This window comes from Tenrec ecaudatus, chromosome 2 (genome assembly GCF_050624435.1).
Source record: "Tenrec ecaudatus isolate mTenEca1 chromosome 2, mTenEca1.hap1, whole genome shotgun sequence".
NCBI classification, from domain to species: Eukaryota; Metazoa; Chordata; class Mammalia; order Afrosoricida; family Tenrecidae; genus Tenrec; species Tenrec ecaudatus.
The window spans coordinates 74144121-74166783 of NC_134531.1; the positions used below are offsets into that span (position 1 = coordinate 74144121).

General features: G+C 47.9%; 1 protein-coding gene across 9 annotated transcripts in view; it reads left to right on the forward strand.

Moving 5' to 3' along the window:
* The window catches only part of PDE8B (phosphodiesterase 8B), a 278883-nt gene extending 259006 nt beyond the window's left edge, over positions 1–19877 (forward strand). For all 9 annotated transcript variants that reach the window (XM_075543049.1, XM_075543055.1, XM_075543051.1 and 6 more), the window contains 3 exons: positions 2070–2237; positions 17890–18019; positions 19138–19877. In XM_075543049.1, coding sequence (XP_075399164.1) covers positions 2070–2237; positions 17890–18019; positions 19138–19247 — 408 coding nt within the window. In that variant the 3' untranslated portion in view covers positions 19248–19877. The remainder of the gene's footprint in view (positions 1–2069; positions 2238–17889; positions 18020–19137) is intronic.
* The last annotated feature ends 2786 nt before the right edge of the window (positions 19878–22663 follow it).

Below are 22663 nucleotides of genomic sequence, written 5' to 3' on the forward strand. Positions count from 1 at the left end.
TTATCTTACACTGCCCGGCATCTCCTCTCATCCACCTTCCCATTGCCCATCCCCCAGAGAGGAGGTTCCACGTAGATCCCGAGATCGGTTCTCCCTTTCTACACCCCCTTCCCTCCCGGTGTCGCCACTCCCACCGCTGGTGTTGAGGGGTTCATCCGTCCTAGATTCCCTGTGTTTCCAGATCCCTATGGCACCGCTGTGCATCCTCTGGTCTAACCAGGTCCGCAAGGCAGAATTGGGATCATGATAATTGTGGGGGAGGAAGCGTTCAAGAACTAGAGGAAGGTTTTGCATTTCATTGTTGCTTCACTGAACCCTGAGTGACTCATTGAGAGATACAGGTCCGGGGACTTAAAGGCTTGAAAGTAAACAAGCAGCCATCTAGCCCAGAGCAACAAGCCCGTGCGATCACAAGGGGTCGAAGGGACCAGGTATGAAGCACCAAAGAACAAAAAAATCATATCATCATGAATGAGGGGGAGGGTGGGATGTAGACCCAATGCCCATCTGTAAGCAGCTGGACATCCCTTGCAGAGGGGTGGTGGGGAGGAGATGAGTCACTCAGGGTACAGTGAATGTAAAATTAAAGTAGAAAGTAACTCAGTCGTGATAGGGTTAAATGTCCATCGTTGGGCCCTGCCTTAAAGCTCCTAACAGATGAGTTTCAGGAACTTGGGGAAGGAAGTTCACGGCTCTGTTGTTCCGAGTGTTGATCCCCTGCCTTCTGAAAGCTCGCAGCTGAGCGCAGCGTGGTGACGGTCCTTCCTGCTGAGCAGACAGGGAAGGCATGATGAGTCCTCTTCGCGTCAGAGACGTCCCTGTGCAGGACCCACCGCAGGTCCAGCCTAGGTGGAGGGACAGCCCCGCTGCCTCTGTACTCAGCCCCACCTCCGACAGCCCCACCCAACAGGGCTAGGGTGCTCATGTCCCAAGGACTGCTGGGCCCAGAGCAGTCCAGGAAGGACACAAACCCGCAGACTTGAGACCAGGGCGGCCAAGCAAGTCCCCAGCCCTGTGCACGGGTGCTTATTCACCACAGTATGTACTGTCGGCACTATCTTCCCGATAGGGAGCGATCAAAACACACACTGCCCATTGACAAACTGCTCAACTGGTCCAGTCTGAGAAAAATAAATAGAGCAGAAATCTCGTAAACGTCTTGTAGTCAGTCTTTCAGCTTGGCAGAACTCTGGAGCACCCTTAACTTTTCACAGAATCCATGGAGGTGTCTTTGAGACTGGAGATCAGCAATCGGGCAGATGCTGTGTAACTGCCTGCTCCTGCGTGTATTTAAGCCTAGTCACACACCTGGCCACGTGGCCCAGGGCTGCGGACATCTCTCACTTGCTATATCCTGGGATGTGACCAGTGCTTCCTACCCTGTAGAGTTACTGTCTCAGAAGCCCACGGGGGCAGTTCAACCCTGTCCTATAGGCTCGCTGTGAGTGGGAATCAACTCGCTGGCAGTGAGTTTGGTTTTGGTGTTGGAAACACCTGCTCCTGCCATGGCCAGCTTCGTTCTGCTCTTAAAGCCCCTGATTTGCAGAACTCACAGGCCCCATCTTTCAGTCCAAACAACAGCCAGGGAACTACATGAGCAGACAAATGGGTGAGTGAGTTAGGGCTGGGACGTAAGGTGATAGGAGGAAGGCATTCAATAGAAATAAAGGGGGGGGAAATGCAAGTGTTGCATGTATATGGTGTGCTCCCGTCCGCAATGTATTAAAGAAATGCAAAGTTCTGCTTGGATACATGTTCTGATAACATGGAGAGAAAAGCCCTCCTTCTTTAAGAGTACAGGCCGAAGCAAACTGCCCCAAATCTGGTTCTTAAAGTTACCTTCAATTCTACATTTTAAAAACCCTCATCAGTTTGTAGTGCTAGTTTGTGGTAGCTGTCGTTACGGCTGCTGCTCTTTTACAGGCCGTCTACCAGGGTCCGTGTACATGCAGTTAAGGAAAGGAATTGGGCTGCGTCGCATCACACCAAGTGTGCCTGCCATCTCTCGTCAGTAGCCCTTGTAGGTATCCCGCGCTCAAACCAACCCTCACTGGTGATCTGTTTTTCAGATTGAGGGCAGTGACTGTGAATGCAACCCTCCTGGGAAGAACTTTCCAGAAAACCAAATGCTGATCAAGCGCATGATGATCAAGTGTGCCGACGTGGCCAACCCGTGCCGCCCCTTGGACCTGTGCATCGAATGGGCCGGCCGGATCTCCGAGGAGTACTTTGCACAGGTGAGCTGCCGCTCTGGGGGATGGAGTTCCGGGGCTTGAAAAATGAAGTGCCTCTACAGTCACTTTCTATCAATGAGGAAACTTCTCCTCCCAGGCATGAAAACAGCTCAGTTCTTCCTGGAGGAGGCACCTGGTTCTCTCAAGGCACCAGCTGACAGGGTTGGTGAAGCTTTTCTTTGCTCCTGTGTTAAGGCTTTGAAAGTATCCTTTCACCCTCAAGTTGTCGAGTCCTGAACTGGAAAATCATCCATGTGGCCACTAACAAGAGTCCTCAAACTATGGCCCACGGGCCACATGAGGCCCGCCGAGGACATTTATCCGGCCCGCTGAGTGTTTTTGCCCCATTTGTTTCTTTACTTCAAAATAAGATATGTGCAGTGTGCATAGGAATTTGTTCATGGTTTTTTTTAAACTATAGTCCGGCCCGCCAACGGGTCTGAGGGACAGTAAACTGTCCCCTGTTTAAAAAGTTTGAGGACCCCTGGTGCACTAGGTGGTTATTGCGTGTCTCCATGACGCAGCATGCAGCATGCAGACATGAGTAAGATGCCTCTTGCCTGTGGGTACTTCACAGTCCAGTAAAGAAGATGCAGACACAGTGACAAGTAGTTCTAACTGAGGGACAAGCTAGGTGCTTTAGGAGTTAGGAAAAGATGGGCTGTGTGGTAGCGATGTTAACGTTGGTTTTTGAAGGATTTAGAACTGTGGAGTGGACGTGGGAGCTTTCTAAAACAATAAAGCAAAATGAGTGAGGTGAGAAAACAGAATTGTTGTATAAAGGGAGCCACACGATGCAGTTCCGTTTGTGATCGTGTAAAAGAGCGGTGACCAGAGAAAAGACAAGAAAATAGTCAACAGTAAGATACCATTGGACAAAGGTCCCTACTTGCAGAGACAAGGCTCTACGGAGTGTGTGTGTGTGTGTGTGTGTGTGTGTGTGTGTGTGACACAGACAGCAAAGCCAGCCGATGCTAGCATGCAGGGAGTTACAAGTGTGCTGGGTTAGGGGGACCCCATGGCTGAAATGTACCAGTGCTACAGGACAGAGAGCTGATAATGTCTAGACTGGTTGGGAGGAGAAAGGGCCAGAACACCTAGTAAATTAACTTCATCTTTCGGGTATGAGAGGAGAGCACTTGAATTGAAGACAAGTAGAACAGGTAGTCTAGAGAATAAAGAAGGGGGATGGTGGTGACAATGGTCATTTTAAGACTACTTGATCAACGGACCTGAAATGAGCGAGCTGAGCCCAAAGCTGGAAGGAGGCCATGGCTGGGTTTCCTCAGACCCTCGGAACAGTCTCTTGAAAACCTATTTCCATCTATTCACAAGTGTGTGAATGGGCAGTGGGAAAGAACCACTTGGCCATTTTTGATGTAAGCTCCTGTTTGGATGCCAACTTCCCCAAAAGGAATGTATTCATGCTCACAAGCCAGGGCAAGGTACAAATCAAGATAGAAAGTCTTTTGACTAAAACCTCAGACCTGGCCCCAGCTCAACACAGCCCCAGGAAATAAGGATATTAACATTCAGCTCAGTGGTTATGCATATGGGTATGAACTCTCTGAGCTATTTTCCTGGTGAGGCTGCCTGGTGCGCTGCCGTGGGTAAGTGAGGGGCTGATGGACAGTGTGATTCTCACCGGTACACAAGTAGAGCCGCAGGTCTTCTTGTGGGGGTGTCCCTGCGAGTCAGAAGATCCAGGCTCTCGTCCTGGTGCGAGCAGTGTATTCCTGAATCCCACTAGGAGAATTCCTGTATCACAGCCACCACCTGTCAAGTACATTCTCAAAACTGTGAGATCGTTATATATAAAACAAACCCAAACCAATGGGAGTAGAAAGGCCCATCTTTCTCCCACTGAGTCCCACAGAGCAGCTGGAGGGATCAAACTGCTGACTTTGCAGATTGATGGCTCCGCTATAGAAAAGGACTATTTCAATAGTCAGTGTTGGTAAATGTTATCAAATTGGATAAACCTATGTATACAGCACTTATCTATGAGACAGAAATCTGTAACTACTTTACTGAAGAACCTGAACTCAATTGAGTGTATCAGAAACCAGCTTCCTCTGGTCTAGCCGGATTTGTGAGGTAGAATTGGTGTACACTGGTACAGATCAGAGCTGGAAACACAGGGGATCCAGGACGGACAAACCCCTCTGGAGCAATAATGCGAGTAGCAATCCCAGGAGGGGAAGGGAAGGGAAGGGAGGAAAGTGGAACCGGTCACAAAGATCTACATATAACCCCCTCCCTTTAAGACATGGAAAACAAAATAATTTATAAATTATCAAGAGTTTATGAGGGAGGGAAAGAGGGAGGGAGGGAGGGAGGGAGGGAAGGGAAGGGAAAAATGAGCTAATACCAAGGGCTCAAGTAGAAAGAAAATGTTTTGAGAATGATGAGGGCAACAGATGTACAAATGTGCTTGACACAATGGATGGATGTATGGATTGTGATAAGAGTTGTATGAGCTCCCAATAAAATGACTTATTTTTAATAAAAAAGAAAAACAGCTTCCTTGACCTTCCATCACCACCCTCCTGACTTACCCTCTTGGATTCCCCTTTTCTGTTTCAAGGAGGCCTGGGTGTGCAATGCTTGCATGTTGAGCTGTTTATGGCAAGATCAGCAGTTCAAAACCACCAGCTGCTTATTGGGAGAAAGAGGAGGCTTTCTCCTCCCATAAAGATTGATGGTTCCAGAAACCCCCGGGGGCAATTCTGCCCTGCCTGATAGGGTCGCCATGAGCCAGAACTGACTCAATGACAATGCGTTTCTTTTCTTGGCCCATAATGCAGGACAATATTTTGGCTGACTTCACGTTTTTCTGGTTACATTAAGGTGGCAATTTTCAAAGATTATGGTCTTAGCATTTCTTTATATTATTAAAACTTGTTGAAGATCCTCTACGAGCTTTTATTTATGTGGCTTTTATTTCTAATATTTACTGAATTCAGAATTAAAATTGAGAAAGCTTTAATATCTAGCAATCCATTAATCATCAGTTCTTAACATTTTAGGATTGTCAAATATTAAGAAAAAGAAATATTTTCTAGAACAAAAACTGAAGTGTGGCCTTGTTTTATATTTTTGGCAAATCTATTTAAAGTCTAATTTAATGGAAAACAGCTGGATTATTTGCTTCTGCATCCACTCAATACAATGTTTTAGTTGAAATATAGGGAGAAAATCTAACTCCATGTAGATACATAGTAGCCTTTTCAGATAATGTGGATACTCTTCCCTAATACTATACCAAAACTTGTCAAGTGGTAGTTCCTTAAAGATTATTGTCAAGTGGTAGTTCCTTAAAGATTATTGTAACAATGACCTTGTCTTACCCTAAACCACTGGTTGAGCCTGCATTTCAAAGGGGCTTTACTCGCGCATGATTGTGTAAAATGCATTTTTCTGGAAAATAACTTTGGTTTAAAGAACCAAAGTTATGTAGATCATGTAAATGTTGATATATTTGATTCTACAATATTTGTAGAATCACAGTTTTGTAGTATCAGTTCTGCTTTCATCAGATTAATCTTTAATAAGCAACAGACTAGAGTGTAGGACAGTGGACAGCCCTAACCTCAGACAAAGACCAGTGTCAAGTGGGTTTCAGCAGTAGGCTTAAGCTGGGATAGAAAGCCTGGTCATTAGATTCCCCTCTGCACCTACTTGGAACTTCTTCGAAAGTTTTAATATTCTCTGCCTTCTCCTACATGGAGGTCTTTTTCTGTTGTGTGTGGTCATTGTTGCTGGGTCCTCCTGTGCTTTTCTGTCTTTGTTTTCCATGTCTCTGTGGATGGCAGAAACAAGTGACTGCCTGGGGGCACAGAGGGGGGCAGGGGAGTCAACATCAGTGGACACCAGAAGGAAGACAAGGTTGCAGCGTTGATTGTGTGATGACTACACAACCCTCTTGATGTGCCCGGACTCCTGGCGTGTCTGCTCTGCTCACCACAGCTTCGTGAACTGTTGGCCAAGAAAAGGAATGCGCTGCCTGCTCACTGGGGCCAAACACCCTTCCCGAAGTGCTCGTTCCCACTCGAACGCTTCGTCCGGGGCACACGCTTCAGTGTTTTCCTTGAAATGACAATTTCATTTCATTCGTTTTCAAGAATATACCGGGCAGATATTTTCTTCAGAACAACCAGTTTGCCTCTGCCAGTCATTCTCCCAGAAGGCGGCAGTGGTGTTTCGTGGGGGCAGCTCATTCAGCTCTCAGGCGGCGCGCTGTTCGGCTCTTTTCTGAGCGGAGAGACTGTAGGTGTCTCTGCTGCCCTTTCCATTGCACAGAATGGGAGCTGGATCTCGCTCAAAGTCAAGATTTAACAAAATCCATACTTCATACTGTTTCAGTAGGATATTCTTCCATGAGATTGGCTCCTCCCCTCAGCCCCCACTGTGAGTATATAGCTGTGAATAATACAGTGGATACTATCTCGAGACAGTTCAAGTTTATTGTGCCAACCCAGCCGATAAACACATGTGCGGTTAATTGAAGGGTGGAGAGATAAATGGCTCAGTGAGCTCCGCCTTTCTGGTTCTCAAGTCTCTTGCTTTGGGATGGTCAGACCAGGGTGCAGCTGCCTTAGCCAGTTCCCTGCTTTGGCTGGCAAGGCTCACTTCCTGCAAGACATTTCCAAGGAGAAATCACATGAACCTACCCCCGATGCAGCCCTGGGTGCTGGAGCAGCTGTGTGGAGACCCCTGCCAGCGCTGAGGTGCTTACACATTCACTGATTCGGCTTTCCTCCTGCAGTCGGCGTCATTGCATGTGTTTTGTGAGATGGAGGAGGACTTGTGGATTGGTGTCAGACATATGGGTTAATGGGTTAACGTTGGACTTGTGGGCTTGAGCAGCACTGGGTTGGGATATTTTCTTGATGTGCACTTAACCTTTATGTCAAACTCTCTCTTATACATGTTCTGTGGATTTGTTTCTCTAAAGTACCCAGACTAACACATGTCTTAACAATACAGTATTAGTAATACAGTGGAGACTGTAATCTTGTATTAACGATGCTAAATAAAACACCGGCAATTCCACCCACCGCTACTGCTGAAGCCTCGGTGTAAATATCACCACTCACCACGAAGTGGAATTCACCTCCTAGCAAGCCTACAGCTGGTTTCCCAGGCGGGAAGACTTGATGGGAGGAGACCACTTCATCTCATTCCCAAAGAACAGCTAGTGGATCCAAACCGCTGGCCTTGAAGTCCACAGACCAACGCGCTGCCCATGACACCACCTGGGCTCCTGGCTGCATCCCACCAGGGCTTCCTAAGTGGCAATCCCACCCAAAAGAAGAAGACATGTCTTAGTATGTTTCTGAAAATATGAAAGGTTTTGATCCAGTTTTCCATGACCTTTTTGAGGGCCCCCCTCCTCGTGTTTGATCTTGGAGAGCCCACATCCAGTTCAGAGGTCTTCCATCTTCGCACATCGCCCGCCAGAACCAGGCTCAGAAATGTGCAGTGAGGAGGGTGAGGCCGCCAGCTTGCTCTCTGGGCAAGGTTGCAGCCAGAGGAGGCAGGAGCGGAAGAGGAGGAGGTGTTGCGTTGCAGTGCTGCTTTATTCTGTATCTGGTGAAGATCCTCAGGTCCCGTGGGGTGCCTGTAGGGCGTGCTTTCCTGGCTCTCTTGAGAAAATCCTGCCCGCTGCAGACCTGACACATCACTCTTTCCTAATGTGTATGATCGCCTTTGAGCCCTGGTGGCAATAGTGCGACCGCGGCAGGGGGCGATCAGCTGGGAAGGGCAGCAGTTTAAGACCACCAGCCGCTCCTGAAGAGAAAGACGCAAGGCTTCCATAAAGAATTGCTTTCTCAGACACTCAGAAGGGCAGTTCTCCCATGCTCCTTCGGGCCGCTGTGAGTCAGCATCCACTCGATGGCAGTGTGAGTGCATGGTTGCCATTGTTTGCTATCCAGTTCCTAGCAACCCTGTGAGCCAGAGCGGGACTGCCCTGTGAGCCAGAGCGGGACTGCCCTGTGAGCCAGAGCGGGACTGCCCTGTGAGCCAGAGCGGGACTGCCCTGTGAGATTTCCTGGGATGTATTCTTAATGGAAACAGATCACCAGGCGTTGTCCCCTTGGTAAGCTGGGTGGATCTGAACCATTAACCGTTTAGTTTCACAGTCAAGCAGGAGCCGTTTGTGCCACTTAGGGACCTCTCTGCCTCACCGCCACGGGGTCGATGCTGACTTCTAACTCCCATAAGCTTCCTGGCTGTTTCTTGAACAACTCTTTGACAAATTCAGGTCTTCAACCTGCTCGATCTCATTTTATCAGCTGGAGATGAATGCTGGATTAGATGCCACAGATCCAGTGTCTGTATTTCCTTGATTATTATTATTAATTTGGAGTTAATACATATATCATTCCATAGTTCAATCACGTCAAGTAGAACTATAAAATTGCTACCACAGTAAGTTTCCAAGCATTCTTTTTCTTCCTGGACTCCTTGACATTGTGTTTCCCTTTTACTCACCCTTCATCACTTTACCGCCCCCCAGCTAGAACCCTTTTTCTACTTGCTGTCCCTGTAGGTTCATCAGCCATGGGTTTCATATGCCAACAAACAGAAAAATATAGAACCCAGCTTCCAGAGGGTGACTCCCAAGGACTTAACACCTCTGTGATAAACCCTAAGATGAACAAACAAAAATCCAGAAAATGTTGAAAACCAGATCAGGTCCAGCATGCATCAGAGGGGGGGAGCAACTGACAAACTTTTAGCTGCTCAAGTCAGACTGATGCCTCTGATTTTCTCTCCTCATGTCTCCGATGTCCTCTGTTTAGTAGCCCCTTTCCTCCCATCCAGCAGCTGAGGAGAGAGGGAGTCACTGTGTTAGATTGGGGAATGGAATGCGAGCTCACCTTGGGCGCACGGATGAATGACGACCAGCTGAGATGCAAAAATGGCAAAAGGAGTTTATTTTTCTAGCTCAAGCTAGGGCTTCCTCCCCCCACTGCCCAGCGCAGTGCGGACCCGGAGTCCAAAGGGGATCAACCCCGAGTTCTTTGTTCTCCAGGCTTTTATAGGGTTAGGGGGCAAGGGGGCAGTCCAAGGTTATTATTCTTTAAATTGATTGGAGAATATTTCTGGTGCCAGTCTTGTCCCGCAGTGACTGGCCAGTAGGGTCGCGTGTGTCCTCCCGATTGGTCTGCTGATGGTGGGTGGTCGCCTGTTGGACACTGTGTCCCATTGGTTAGCTTGGGTCAAGCTACATCAGGCAGTGGTTTACGTCTGTTCCTGAAACTGAACCTTGGGCCCTTTCCGAGACACCGAAACTTAGGCCCACCTCAGACTTTGGTTCCCCACAGCCTGTTCCAGCCCTGACCCAGGTGAACTGTACCTGTGCCCCGCAACTGGAGGTGTGTTTCTATGTAGATCCCACAAATGAATCTCGGGCTCCCACTGTCCTCCACAGCCTGCTGCAAACTGGATTTTCATGATTTAGGCTCTGATACTAATCCCTCCTTCGATTTCAGATTATGTGATTCACAGTCCTTCAGTGACTGATAATGGTGTGCTTCTTCCATGTGGACTTACTTAACATCTCGCTTAGATGACTGCTGGCTTAGAGATAATCTTTAGGACCCCAGATGCAGTTTTATCTGATAGCTGGGCACCATCTCATTTCTTGGCCACCTTTTAATATAGCACCCATGTCTTCTGTGTTCCCTTCTGAGGATGAGTATTGAGCAGGGCCATGATGTAAGAACTAATAGTTCTTAAGTTGGAGCTAGGCTTTAGGTCGAGCCCAAAACCCACTCCTGGATCTCTGGGTTTGTTTTATTTTTCTTTTCTTTTAATTTATTATTACTTGGGGTTAACACATGTCATACCATTCCATAGTTCAATCACGACAAGCAGACTTGTAAAATTGCTTTCACAGTTTCCAAACATACCTTTTCTTCCTGGACTCTTGAATGTCTCCCTTTTACCCCACTTCTCCTCCCCCAAAACCTTTCTTCTATTTGCTGTTCATCAGTTCTGCTGTGAACCTATAGTAAAGGGTAGAACTGCCCCCTGTGAGTTTCCAGGACTGTAACTCTTAATGGGAATACAAAGTCCCATCCTTCCATGGAGTGGCTGGTGGTCTTGAACTGCTGACCTTGAGGCTCACAGCCCAACGTGTAACCATTATGCCACCAGGACTCACTCCTATGCCCCAAAGGCTCCTCTATTAGTTTGTTAGGGTACCTTTGAAAAAGGGTTCACTTAAAACAGTGGCTTCTGATGGGATCTGCTGGGCCATTCCATTCAAGGCAGAGAGGTCAGTTTAGCAGCTTATGGTGACTCTTTGGAGAGATTACAAAGAGGTAAGCTTGACAAGTTTTCTCAAAGGCCGGATGATCACATGGATTTATTAGATGTTTTAAGAAAACTGAAAATTGCATTATTGAGACAAAGGCCACGGTAGTTGTCCTGAGGAATTTTCCCCATCAGAACACCGCGCCTGCTTCTCCTAGGAGGGTGGCATGCACTGCCCCACACAAACTCAGTCAGGAAAGCTCAGCCCATCCGCTCTACAGCACCCATCATAACCCCTGCACATTTCCTTCTGCACCTCCAGCTCAAAGAACATTGAAGAGAAATGTTCTTGGAGTTCCTTGAGGCCACTAAAAGCTGCAGTTTGGGGCCTGATAGAAATCAAACGACACAGAATTGTTTGGGGAAAGGGCAGGGAGATGGAAACACTACCCTCAGACATGTACTGATAAATAGAGGATATGCAGACGCAATAGCTTCACATTATCATCGTTGTGCTTCAGTGTGGCTTGTAGCGATGCTCTTTTACTTCCCTGCCATTTGTATCACGAGCACGAACAGCCAGCTCTGTAGTTAGCAGCCCACTATGCCACCACCCTCTCCTTGGGAGAAAGACAAGGCTTTCATGCTCCCATAAAGCTTTACAGCCTCAGAAACCCACAGGGGCAGTTCTACTCTGTTCTACAGGGTTGCTGAGTCAGAACTGAGCTTTCCCTTCCAAAGCGCCACAAATCAGTGTCTGCCAGGACGTCTTTGGATTTTAGTCTTGAAAATTACTATTTCATTCCGTGATGCCTCTAGTCTGTAAATGGGCACCAGAGCCAACTGTGTCTGAGACTTTTAGAAACCTCGCCCCCTTGTTCATCAAGCACTTATTTGATGAACGTGAACTTGGAATCACACAAGAGGTGCACACTGTGGGAAACTGCAGGACAGCGGCAGCTTTGACAAGGAGTCGGAGAACGGCTGGCGCTCCGGTTCCCACGGAGGCACACGGGGCTCACTGCTATCCAGCTGATTCTGACTCGGTGATGCACACTGAGGGGGCTCAGAAAGTTCATGGGAAAATGGAATTAAAAGATACATTCCCCCCCCCTACACACACACACACAGATTGTTTGACGCCCCCTCGTAGGTGGCCCTCCATCTGTCTTGGACTCCTTGTCTCTGCAGCATTTGTCATGGTGCAGATCTGCGCCTCACACCCAGGAGCCCTGGTCACATTGGCAGGGGAGTGTGGACTGCTCGCAGCAAGGTCACAGTTTAAACCCACCAGCCCCTCGCAGGCAGAAGATGACGCTGTCTGCTCCTTGAGGATTTAGTCTCAGAAACCCTGTGGTCACCTCTGAGTCCCTGGTGATGCAGTGCGGTGCACGTTGAGCTGGTAACCATAGGTCAGCCAGCCACGCTAAGAGAGAAAGAGGAGGCTTTCTGCTCCCATAGGGATTTACGGCATTAGAAACTCACAGGGGGCAGTTCTGCTCCGTCCTACGGACTCACTGTGAGTCTGAAACAACTTGATGGCAAGGGGTTTGGGTGGGTGGTGCCTTCAGCAGGGCTGCACCTGAAGCATTGCTGGAGGAGGGGAGGGGAAGCTTAGGAATTTGCATCTTAACCATGGTCTCCTGAAACTACTTCCACACAATCCTAGTTAGACCTGAGTGTCAGTTTTCGATGGCTGACCTTCCTGAAGTAGACGGCCTGACCTTTTTTCAAATCCATGGGTGAGCTCTCCTCTCCAGTCTTCGAGCTAGCAGCCAAGCCCTTACCCTTGGGGACCACTTAGGGACTGCATGCCTACTACTGCACTGGAACACTGACCCACACACATGGTGGTGCTGCACGTGTTAGACTTATTTCTGGGTACATTTGACCTGCTGGTTCCAAAAATGACACTGGTTTTCCATATCCACTGGTTTTTGAGATACAGAACAATGACAGACACCACTCTTCGCTCACCCATAAAACAAAATAAGGATATTTTAATGTAGGGTTAGCTAGCCTGAGCTAGAGAAAGTACACACTGGCTTATTTGTAGTAAGTTTGATACAATAAATATTGTTATAAAACCCAAAGTGGATCTGTCAGGTGTTCCCAGTGGCATCGGCCTCCTACTAATCTTAATCAGCTTTTTCGCAGGCCACTTCAGAACCGGCTTCCTTCTGCCCTCAGCTGTAGTCTGTAATTCCTCACGTCAATAGAAGTAAGAGTAACCAAGATCACCAGGAAACAAAGACTGTGTTCTGACTCACACCCTCCACCAAGGTCAGAGCTCACTCTCATGCCATTGCTGTTTGCTAGCAGATAATGCCCTCAGCAGTGGGGTCACAGCCACGGGCCTAGGAAATCCAGCATTATTCCATCTCACTGAGGGGAGTATAGCCGGAAGGGCCAGATGAATTGAGTATACCTCAATTAGTATAACTTAATTGCTAAAACTATAGTGAAATACCAGGACCAAGAAAACAAAAGCTTGTTGTTGAGCAGTGTAATTGTTGTCGGGTGCCATTGAGTCCAGTTCTGACCCAGAGAGACCTGTACAAAACAGAAAGAAACACTGTCGGTCCTGCACCAGCCTCACAATTGTCCCTATGCTTGAAGCCCATTGTTGCAACCACGGTGTCAGCCCATCTCCTGGAGAGCCTCTTTTGTCACTGCCCTTTTACTCTGCCAAGCATGCTGTCCTCCAGAGACTGGGCTCTCCTGCCAACATGTCCAGAGTCTATCAGATGAACTCTCTCCAGCCTTGTCTCTAAGGAGCACGCTGGCCATACTTCTTCCAGGACAGATCCGTTTGTCCTCTCGGCAGTCCACAGAACTTTCAATAGTCTTCTCGGCCCTGCAATGCAAATGTACCGATTCTTCGGCCGTTTCCCTGACTCAGTGCCCAACGTTCGCATTCCTAAGAGGCAAGCGAGCGGGCCATGGCCTGGCTCAGGTGCACCTTAGTCCTCAAAGCAGCTGCCTTGCTTTTCACGGCTCTACAGAAGTCTTGTGCTGCAGATTTACTTACTGTAACTCATCTTTTTATCTCCGAGAAGTGGTTGTGGACCCAAGCAAGACAAAAGTCTTGAAACCTTTACCTTGTCTTCATTTATCATGTTATTACTTATTTGGTCCACTTGTAAGCATTTCTTCTTCCTCTTCTTTACATTGAGTTGTAAGCCCTCCTGAAGGCTGCATGCAGTCCTTGTTCTTCATCAGTAAGTGCAAGTCCTCCTCCCTTTCAGAAAGCAGGGTGCGTCTTCTGCATAGCACAGCGTGCTATTACGTTTTCCTCCAATCCTGATGCCACATTCTTCTTCAGATAATCTAATTTCTCTGGTGATTTGTTCGGCATACAGATTGAACACGTATGGTGAGAAGATAAAACCCTGATGCACACCTTTCCTGATTTTAAACCATGCAGTATGCCCTTGTTTGTTTGCACAATTGCCTCTTGATCCATGTACAAGTCCCACAGGAGCGCAGTGAATGTCTGGAACTCCAATTCGTCACAAGGCCGTCCTCAGTTTGTGATGATCCACACAGTCGAGTGCTTTTGCACGGTCCATGAAACACACGTGAACATCTTTCTGATGTACGCTGTTTTCAGCCAAGATCCATCTCACAACAGCAGGGATATCCCTTGTTCTGGGTCCTCTTCTGAATCGGGCCTAACATCTGCCGGTATACTGCTGCAACCTGATATCAATCAGATCGTTCTATAGTTTGATCATTCTGTTGGGTTACCTTTCATTGGAATGGATTCAAATATGGATCTCTTCCACTCAGTTGGCCAAGTAGCTGCCTTTCAAATGTTCTATCACAGATGAGTAAGTACTTCCAGGGCTCTCCGTCAGCTTGCTTGATAAAACATTTCGGTTGGCATACCAGAAAGTCCTGGAGCCATGCATTTGGCTAATTCTTTCAGTGCAGCTTGAACTTCTTCCCACAGCACTGTTGTTTCTTGCTCATATGCCACTTCCTGAAAAGGTAGCATGGTACAGTGGATTCTTCCTATCTCCTGTGTTACAATGACTCTCGGTGTTTTTTGGTACAGTGTATTCTTTGCATATTATTTGAATGCTCCCAGCATCATTTAAGATGTGTAATAGGGCCATAATTATAGACACCAAGTAACCAGAGAAGGCTTGAGAGACATAAGGATGGCCTTGTTCCTTCCACTGAATGTTTTACATAAAAGAAATGGCGCATATTATGGAAGCAGGCGCCATGAACCACTAAAAGAAACTGGAGGCAATGTTAAGAGATGTAAAACCCAAACCCTTCTTGTCAGGTGCTGTCAAGGCATCTCGGACTGCTGGCAATGCTACAGAGGACAGAGTGAAACACTGGCCAGCCCGCGTCATCCTCACAGTGAGGTGTGAGCCCACTTGCAGCCACTGTGTTAGTCCATCTCCTCAAGGGTTTCCCCTTTGTCGCTGATTCTGTATTTATCACGTCCTTTTCCAGGGCTGGTCCCTCCTAAGAACAGCTCAAAGGACACAGAGGAAGTCTGTCTCACCACGCTGCTACCTTGTAGGACATGTCCTGGCTGTGCTGCCTCCCAGGCAAATGTCTGCTCTCTGGGTGGTCCATATTCCTTTTACTGGTCCTCACCAACACCCTAGTTCAAGTGCATTGGTTCTTCGGTGTTTCTTATTCAGTGTCCACCTTACACACAGCTGTAAAGCAGCTGAGACTACCGTGGGTGGGGTCAGGCATGCCTTGGTCTTCAAAAGGATGTCACCGCTCTCTTACCACTGCCCAGTGGCCGTGTGCAGCAGCCTTGCTGAATGCAGAGCGCCTTTTGATTTCTCGACAGTCGCTTCCAGAGCGCTGAGTGTGGATCCAAGTAAAATGAAATCTTGACAGTGTCGATCTTTTCTCCATTGACCATGATGTCTTCTGAGTGAACCGTGAGGACTTCATGATTTCTTACCAGCAAGCTTTAACTCTCACCAGAAAATGCATGAAGTCCTCTTGGCCTTCAGGAAGTCAGGTGGCGTCACCTGCCGCCAGTGGTAACTCTGCATTCGTCATTTTGTCCGGCTCCAGCGGCGGTTCTCAGAACCTCCTCAGGCTACCACCCTTTCATACAGCTCCTCGGGTGATGGCGACCCCCAGCCATAACATTATGGTCGTTGCTACTTCATAACTTTCATTTTGCCACTGTTCTGAATCATAATGTGAATATCTGATATGTAGGATGTATTTTCATTGTTGCACATAATTAAAACATAGTGATTCATCACAGAAACAGTATGTATTTATATATTGTGAAATATTTATTTCTAATGACAAATAAAGGAAATTTAGTCTTGAAGCACGGTATAGCATGGGTAACAGTCTTCACACCGGGCGTATCTGCATGTGGGCGGACCCGTCTGGAAATGGATAGAGGAGCGGTGTCTCGGTTCCTAAGACCATCAGGAATATGTGTTTTCCGATGGTCTTAGGCGACCCCTGAGAAAGGGTCATTCGACTCCCAAAGGGGCCGCGACCCACAGGTTGAGAACCTCTGAGCTAGAGTATACACTGAGCATGCAAAGCGAGTAAGTACGGTAAACAGGTACACCTTTTCTGATTTTAAACCATCCAGTAGCCTTTGCTCTGTGCCTGCTTGGTCCATGTGCAGTTCTACGTGAGCATAATGATGTGTGCAGGAATTTCCAGGCTTCACAGTGTTGTTCATAGGTTATGTCCGTACAGTCAGCTGCCTTTTTGTAATCAACAGAACACAGGTTACAAAAAGGAATACTTCCCACCAAGAAAAGCCCAGGACCAGACGGCTTCACAGGGGAATTCTCCTGAGTATTCAGGGAAGAGCTGTCGCCAATTCTATACAGACTATTCCAGAACACAGAAAGGAGAGCAAACTCCGAAACTCATTCTATGAAGCAAGAATAACCCTGCTACAAAAACATAAAACTGCACACCAGTATCCCTCATGAACACAGATGCAGAAATTCTCAACAGAATTGTGGCCAATACATTCCAACACTGTATCCAAAATATAATTCATTATGACCAAGTGTGATTCATCCCAAGGATGCAAGGATGGCTCCACATTCCGAAAGCAATCCCTGCAGTCCACCACATCCACAAGCCAAAGAATAAGAACTACGCGATCCTATCAATAGGTACATAAATAGCATTTGACAACATCCAATACCCATTGCTAATAAAAACACTCAATCAAGTAAGAATAGAGGGAAATTCCTCAATAAAAGTTCAATGGCCAATGTCCGACTCCATGGGGGGAAACTGAAAACATCCCCCCTGAAGCAGGATAGACAAGGCTGTCCCCCGCCTCCTACCCCCCCGTCCCGCTTGTTCAACATTGTGCTGGAAGTCTTCTCCAGACCCGCTAGGCAACAAAAAGAACTTGAGGGAATGCAACTGGCTTTTCTCAGCCTCTCTCTTCATTCCGCCCTGTTGAGCCTGTTTCCCCTCTGCTCCAGTTCTCATTGGTTCCTTGACTTGCTGTCCTCTGGTTTGGGCTAGAGTAAGTACAAACACCACTCAAGCGGCCCAGAGCCCCATTGAGGCCTGTCTCGACCTAGTCCTCCTCCCCAAGCTCCTACTACCGTGTTACCAAATGAGATGCCGGGACAAGGGAACGGATTTCCTTTGAAAATGCAGAAAGCAAAAGGAGAAGAATGAGGGGGGGTGGGAGATGTCTCCATGAATTAAGGGAAAATCTCAAAGAAAAATAAGCATCTAGAATCGGTGCTGGTGTAAAAAAGGTCGAAGACAATGAGCGCAGCCAGAGGCCTGAATGCAGACCAGATGACTGCCAGGGCGGTCACTGAAGACGATGAAAAGGACGGACAGGTGGGTGAAAGGAGACAGCTGACAGTGTAAGACATGAACACAGTAATCACTTATAAGTTATCAAGGGGTCACCAGGGTGGGAGGATGAAGAAAGGGTAAAAGAGGAGCTGGTACCAAGAAATAGAAAGTAAATGTTTAGAAAATTATGCCGGCGACATAGGGACAAATATGCTTGCAAAACAGGATTCCCAGATTTCCAACAGTGGGCTTCTGGGAACACGGGCAATTCTCCGAGGTGAGCATGCCATAGAATTATAGGTTGCAAACAAGGCTCCGACAATAAACAGATTACAGCAAGGAGGGTAGGTAACCACCCCGAGATCAAAGCTCCAGGAAGGGCCGTGGAATCGCATCCAAGCAGGCACTGGAAAGCCAGAAGCCCTGCAGCCGCAACACTCACAGAAGCGCCGGGACGTCGTTGATGCCATTGCTTCAGATTTACAGTTAGATCAAGACTCACCTTCTCAGGATTGTTCTAAGCAACAAGATGCTAAGGGCGATGGCTTCTCCGGCGCCCCTGAGACTCATGTGCTGTTTCTCTCTCTTACAGACCGACGAAGAGAAGCGGCAGGGCTTGCCCGTCGTGATGCCAGTGTTTGACCGGAACACCTGCAGCATCCCCAAGTCCCAGATTTCCTTCATTGATTACTTCATCACAGACATGTTTGATGCTTGGGATGGTAAGAAAGGTCTTGTTTTGTCACCCACACGGGAGTCTTTTCTTGTACGCTGAGATGATGATGTTTAAATGATGAACCTACTGATAAATGTTACACGCAGGAAACGCGAGCTGTCAGCTCTTGGTGGCCAGGGCAGGAGGTGGGTGCCCTTTTTGCGTCCTCCAGGACAGTGCGTGTGCACACGAGACTCCTTGGACATGTGATAAATGGATTCTTAAAAATCTTATCCGGTTCAAGGGACAACCTCCCAAAGCTCACAGCGGTTTATCATTAGAGGGCACCTCTGGAAAGCAAGCAAAATGTACTGAGTCTCCTCAAGCCGCGTGTTCTTCTGATAATGTCCCTGACGAGCTTGATTTCTCACGTTTTAATGAAACGGATCCAGTACATAGAAAGCCCTGGTGGTGTCCTGGGTTACATGTCAGGCGGGCTGCTAACAAAGCCACCGTCACGGCAAGGGAGGAAGATGAGCATTTCTACCCCAGTGAAGAGCGCAGGGTTGGAACCCCCCGGGGTGGTTCCACCAGTCGTGTAGGGCCACGCAGAGTTGAAATCCGCTCTGGGGCAGTGAGAGTGACCCAGAACTTGCACGCGGTCCCTGGGCAACAAAGGCAGGTCCGTTCCTCCCACACATGTACAACCCTTGGTGAACAAGCCATCCTCCAGGAAGCATTAAAATCCAGGCTCCAAACAATGGTTCGTAGTCACAGAGATGCTACTTTGTCACATGCGCCCAAATATTATTATTCCCCTATTATTTGTTAGCGATGTTTTGGTAACTGGAAGTTCTTCCTAAGTTTTATGCATAGAAAGGTATACGCTACGTATATTAAAGGCAAGCATTCTACCGACTTTAGATGTGAGCAGTACCAAACAGCTCCATTTGACAAGCAAATTCACCATCCAGTTAGGCTGAAGAATGACGGGCTCCATCAGCTGGGCACTGCCCGTTGCATCCATGGCAGTCTTCTCATGCTGCCACTTCTGCCGCTTAAGGCCTGACCCCGGGCACCATACTGCTGCTCGGAACCTGATCTCAAAGGTGTACCTGACAGCCCCTGCCTTACACATGCTCCTGTGAGCTAATAACCTAACAGGCTTCCTTGATGTCCCTGCAGCCTTCGCACATCTGCCAGCCCTGATGCAACATCTGGCTGATAACTACAAACACTGGAAGACACTGGACGACCTAAAGTGCAAGAGTCTGAGGCTGCCATCGGACAACTAGCGTCAGGCCAGACGACGGGGCCTCTTGCCCTACAAAAGGCCCCCTGAACCACAGGCATACCAGCAAGAGGTTGTCCTTTATAACGAAAATGGCAAGACCGTGGGTTAAGGAGTCAGGGTTTAATATTTGACCTTGAATCGATTGAAGTCCCCAGATCTCATTTTTAGATGTTCCGTGCAGGAAATTGGTGGGGGGTTTGGTTTGTTTGTTTTTCAACAATCACTTGGTAGCAGAAGAAACACTTGGCAAACTCCTGTACGCTGTTGTCATCCCGTGAGCCCTCTTCAAGCCGTGGGGGCACTTCATTGTAATTAGGGCACCAACAGCAGCGTCCTGGTGCATGTGAGCCCATCCCCCTGGACGACGGCCACCTCATTTAGCTACTGTTCTGCTCCCCAAACAGCCACCAGTATAGTTTAGCTTTTTCCCCAAGAGCATCTGCTTGAAGGGTTCAGAAGCCCATCTGAACAGATAGAACTAAGAGAAAAAAAGTGCTAAAGAGGGCCAAATTCTTACGAAGCTAGCACCACAGCCTCCCCAGCTAACTGGTCAACAGGGACTCAAGTGAGAACACAGCCGTGGCTTGGCCAATGCTGTCTAGACCGAGGTCAGCAGCCTGCGCAGCCTCCTTCCCCGTAAGATCCTGCTCAAGGGCAGCCATGTGCGGGAGGGAGGGCATGACATCGTGTTTGGAGGGACTCCAGGGGCTTTGCTGATTTCTGGTTCGCAGAGGCAGCCACAAGGCACCACACGAAGTATTACATACAAGCCATTAAGTCGGAATGCCCTTGGACAAGCTTTTATAAAAGAAAAAAATTTATATACATTTGCTGTTTAAAATTTTTATTAAAATAAAATCTAAATTTTCGGGGGATTCCGTCCACAGAGCGTGTTTTGCCATGTGCCAGCTATACATGTGTATTGGGGAGGGCAGAGCGGGAAATTTCATGTTTCAAATGTTTTTAACCTATCTATAGTTGAGATCATACTGTTTTGCTTTATTGTTAAAAAAATTGCAAGATATGTAAATATATGGGAAAATAGGCATAGAGGGGCAGTAAATACTATTTTAAGCATTACTTGTATGCTGAAGGCTTCTAAAGCACAAGTGCATATTTTTATACCACTCTTTCCACAACTTTCCGTGAGCCACAGAAGTCACACGGGAGAGTTCCCGCCCTCGTTACCGTCAGCGCTTCCCTGTTATAAATCCGAGCCGGTCAGCAAGCAGAGCTCCTCGTCCGTGTTTTCTTTCTTCCAGATCCTCCGTGCTCCATGCCGCCGTTTTCAGAGGTAGAAACAGAGTAAGCGAACTGAAATAGAGGGGCTTTGCTGCTGCTGCTGCTGCTGCTGCTGCTGCTGCTGCTGCTGCTGCTTTTTGGGGGGTAAAAAATGGAATTCAGAACACTTGGAACTCTTACGTGAGAAGAAGAAAAATTGTGTCACTACATAATGTGCCAATGTTCTTTTCTAAGTTTTGTACCCAAATGGAAAGCTACAGGATAATCCCATGCCAAGAAATGTCTCTAAATTATTTTTGTTAGATAAGAAAACTCGCTGAGTCACGACAGCTGCAAGCTTTGTATTGTAATGCCGCATTATGTAAATGTGAGGACAATGTTTTTGTGAAGTACTTGTAACAGTTCCTACAGCCATTTTTCATTCCCAACAGCTGTTACTATTTTACCTCTTTGACCTAAAGTTTTCATAATTTCAAATTTTGGATTAGTGTCCTTTATTCCATGAGTCACATACTTTGTTTTCAAAACACATCAAGATGCCAGAATCCCATTTTAAGGCGCTAAGCCATTCCAAAAACTGGACCGCCCAAACACACTGCCACGGGATTGATTCTGACTGGTAGCGACTGCACACGGCCCAGTCGGGTGTCCCGGGCCGGTCACAGGGGTCACCTTCCCAGATGCCATTTGGGTAGCAGCCAGGTGCTTTAATCGCTGTGCCACCAGGGAGCCGAATGCCTTGGCATCAAAGCGTGAGGCAAGGCGAATCGTTTTCAGACCACCTCGCTTCTATTTCCGTTTGGTACGGAGCATTTCCCTGGTGACTGACATTTTCTATATGAAACATTACGGCTTACTCAGTGTTGTGTCAACTTAATTTCACATCAACTTCCAACTTGTGTCTTCATGTGTGGAAGTGAAATGCTTTCCGACAGCCAGGTCAGACAGTGTCAGCACAGCGCTGTGCTGTGTCATCTGCTAGCAGGGCGCTCCTCCAGAGGCGCATCTCGCCAGGCTTTCAGGCGGCTGCCACTGGTCAGGTGCCCGCTAGGCCCATTCTGGCTCCTAGCGGCAGCCCTCACGCTGGTGCACAGCCAGTCTCCTCCTTTTTTCCTTAACCTTCCCAGCATGGAGTCCTTCCTGTACCTGAGACAAAGCACGGCATCCCATGTGACTGTTCTTCTGGCAGACCTTAGCACTTTCACTATTCTGTGCCAACGCTGTAACTCAAAGGCATCCCTTCTACGATTTTCTTGATTCATCGTCCAACAGCCACATTCATGTGCAACATGAGAACCCCATGATGTGAGACTGACGCCCCACAGTGCTCAAAATTACATCCTTGCTCCTCAGCCCTCTAAAGAGAGCCTGTTTACGCGTATTTTTCCAGTGGGATATGCCATTTGATTTCTTGACTTGCTTCCATGAGCATTCGTTGTGGATCCGAGTAAAATGAAATCCCTCCTTCCATATCTTCTCAATTGATCATGTTTCTTATTGGTCCAGTTGTGCGAATTTTTTATGTGGAGATGTGATCCATACTCTGGAGGTCAATCATCACAAAATACCAGAGCAGATTAGGGATATAAATTCTCTCAAATCGGTAAGTTTATTACTTCCCGTGGGAGGGCACTTCAAATCTGGAAAGGCTGCCGTGGAAGTCTCCATTTGTGAATTCCGTTTCCCTAGCAACAGCCATCTCCCAATCCAGACCCAATCGTGAAAGGAGGGAGGCTGTCCTGTGATACAGCGCCCAGTGCGGCCTCATCCTCTCATGCAAAGACCTTCCCGAGAAGCCTCTGCTGTGGAGGGGCGTCCTCAGAAAGGAATGGCTGGTGACCATGACACAATCTGACTCCCCTCCTGTCGCACACACCCTTGTGATTGCCACACTGTTGTCAATCGATGAGACCAGTCATCCAGCTCCAGCACAGGAAATCCCACCTTCCACTGAGCGATCAGGCGCTATACTTGCGGTGTGTGCGAGGCTCTCCTGTGACCTGTCCCTGCAGCATTGCCTCTGCACTGCTGGTACTGACCGCTAGAGCTCAGCCTCGCCCCACAGCGAGCCATAGGTCAATCATGTCCAGTTGTGCTACACTGATTGGTCGCACATTTCTGGTCATCTCCAGTTTGGGTTTATCAGACCCCTAGCAGGGCTCTCCTTTGGCATAG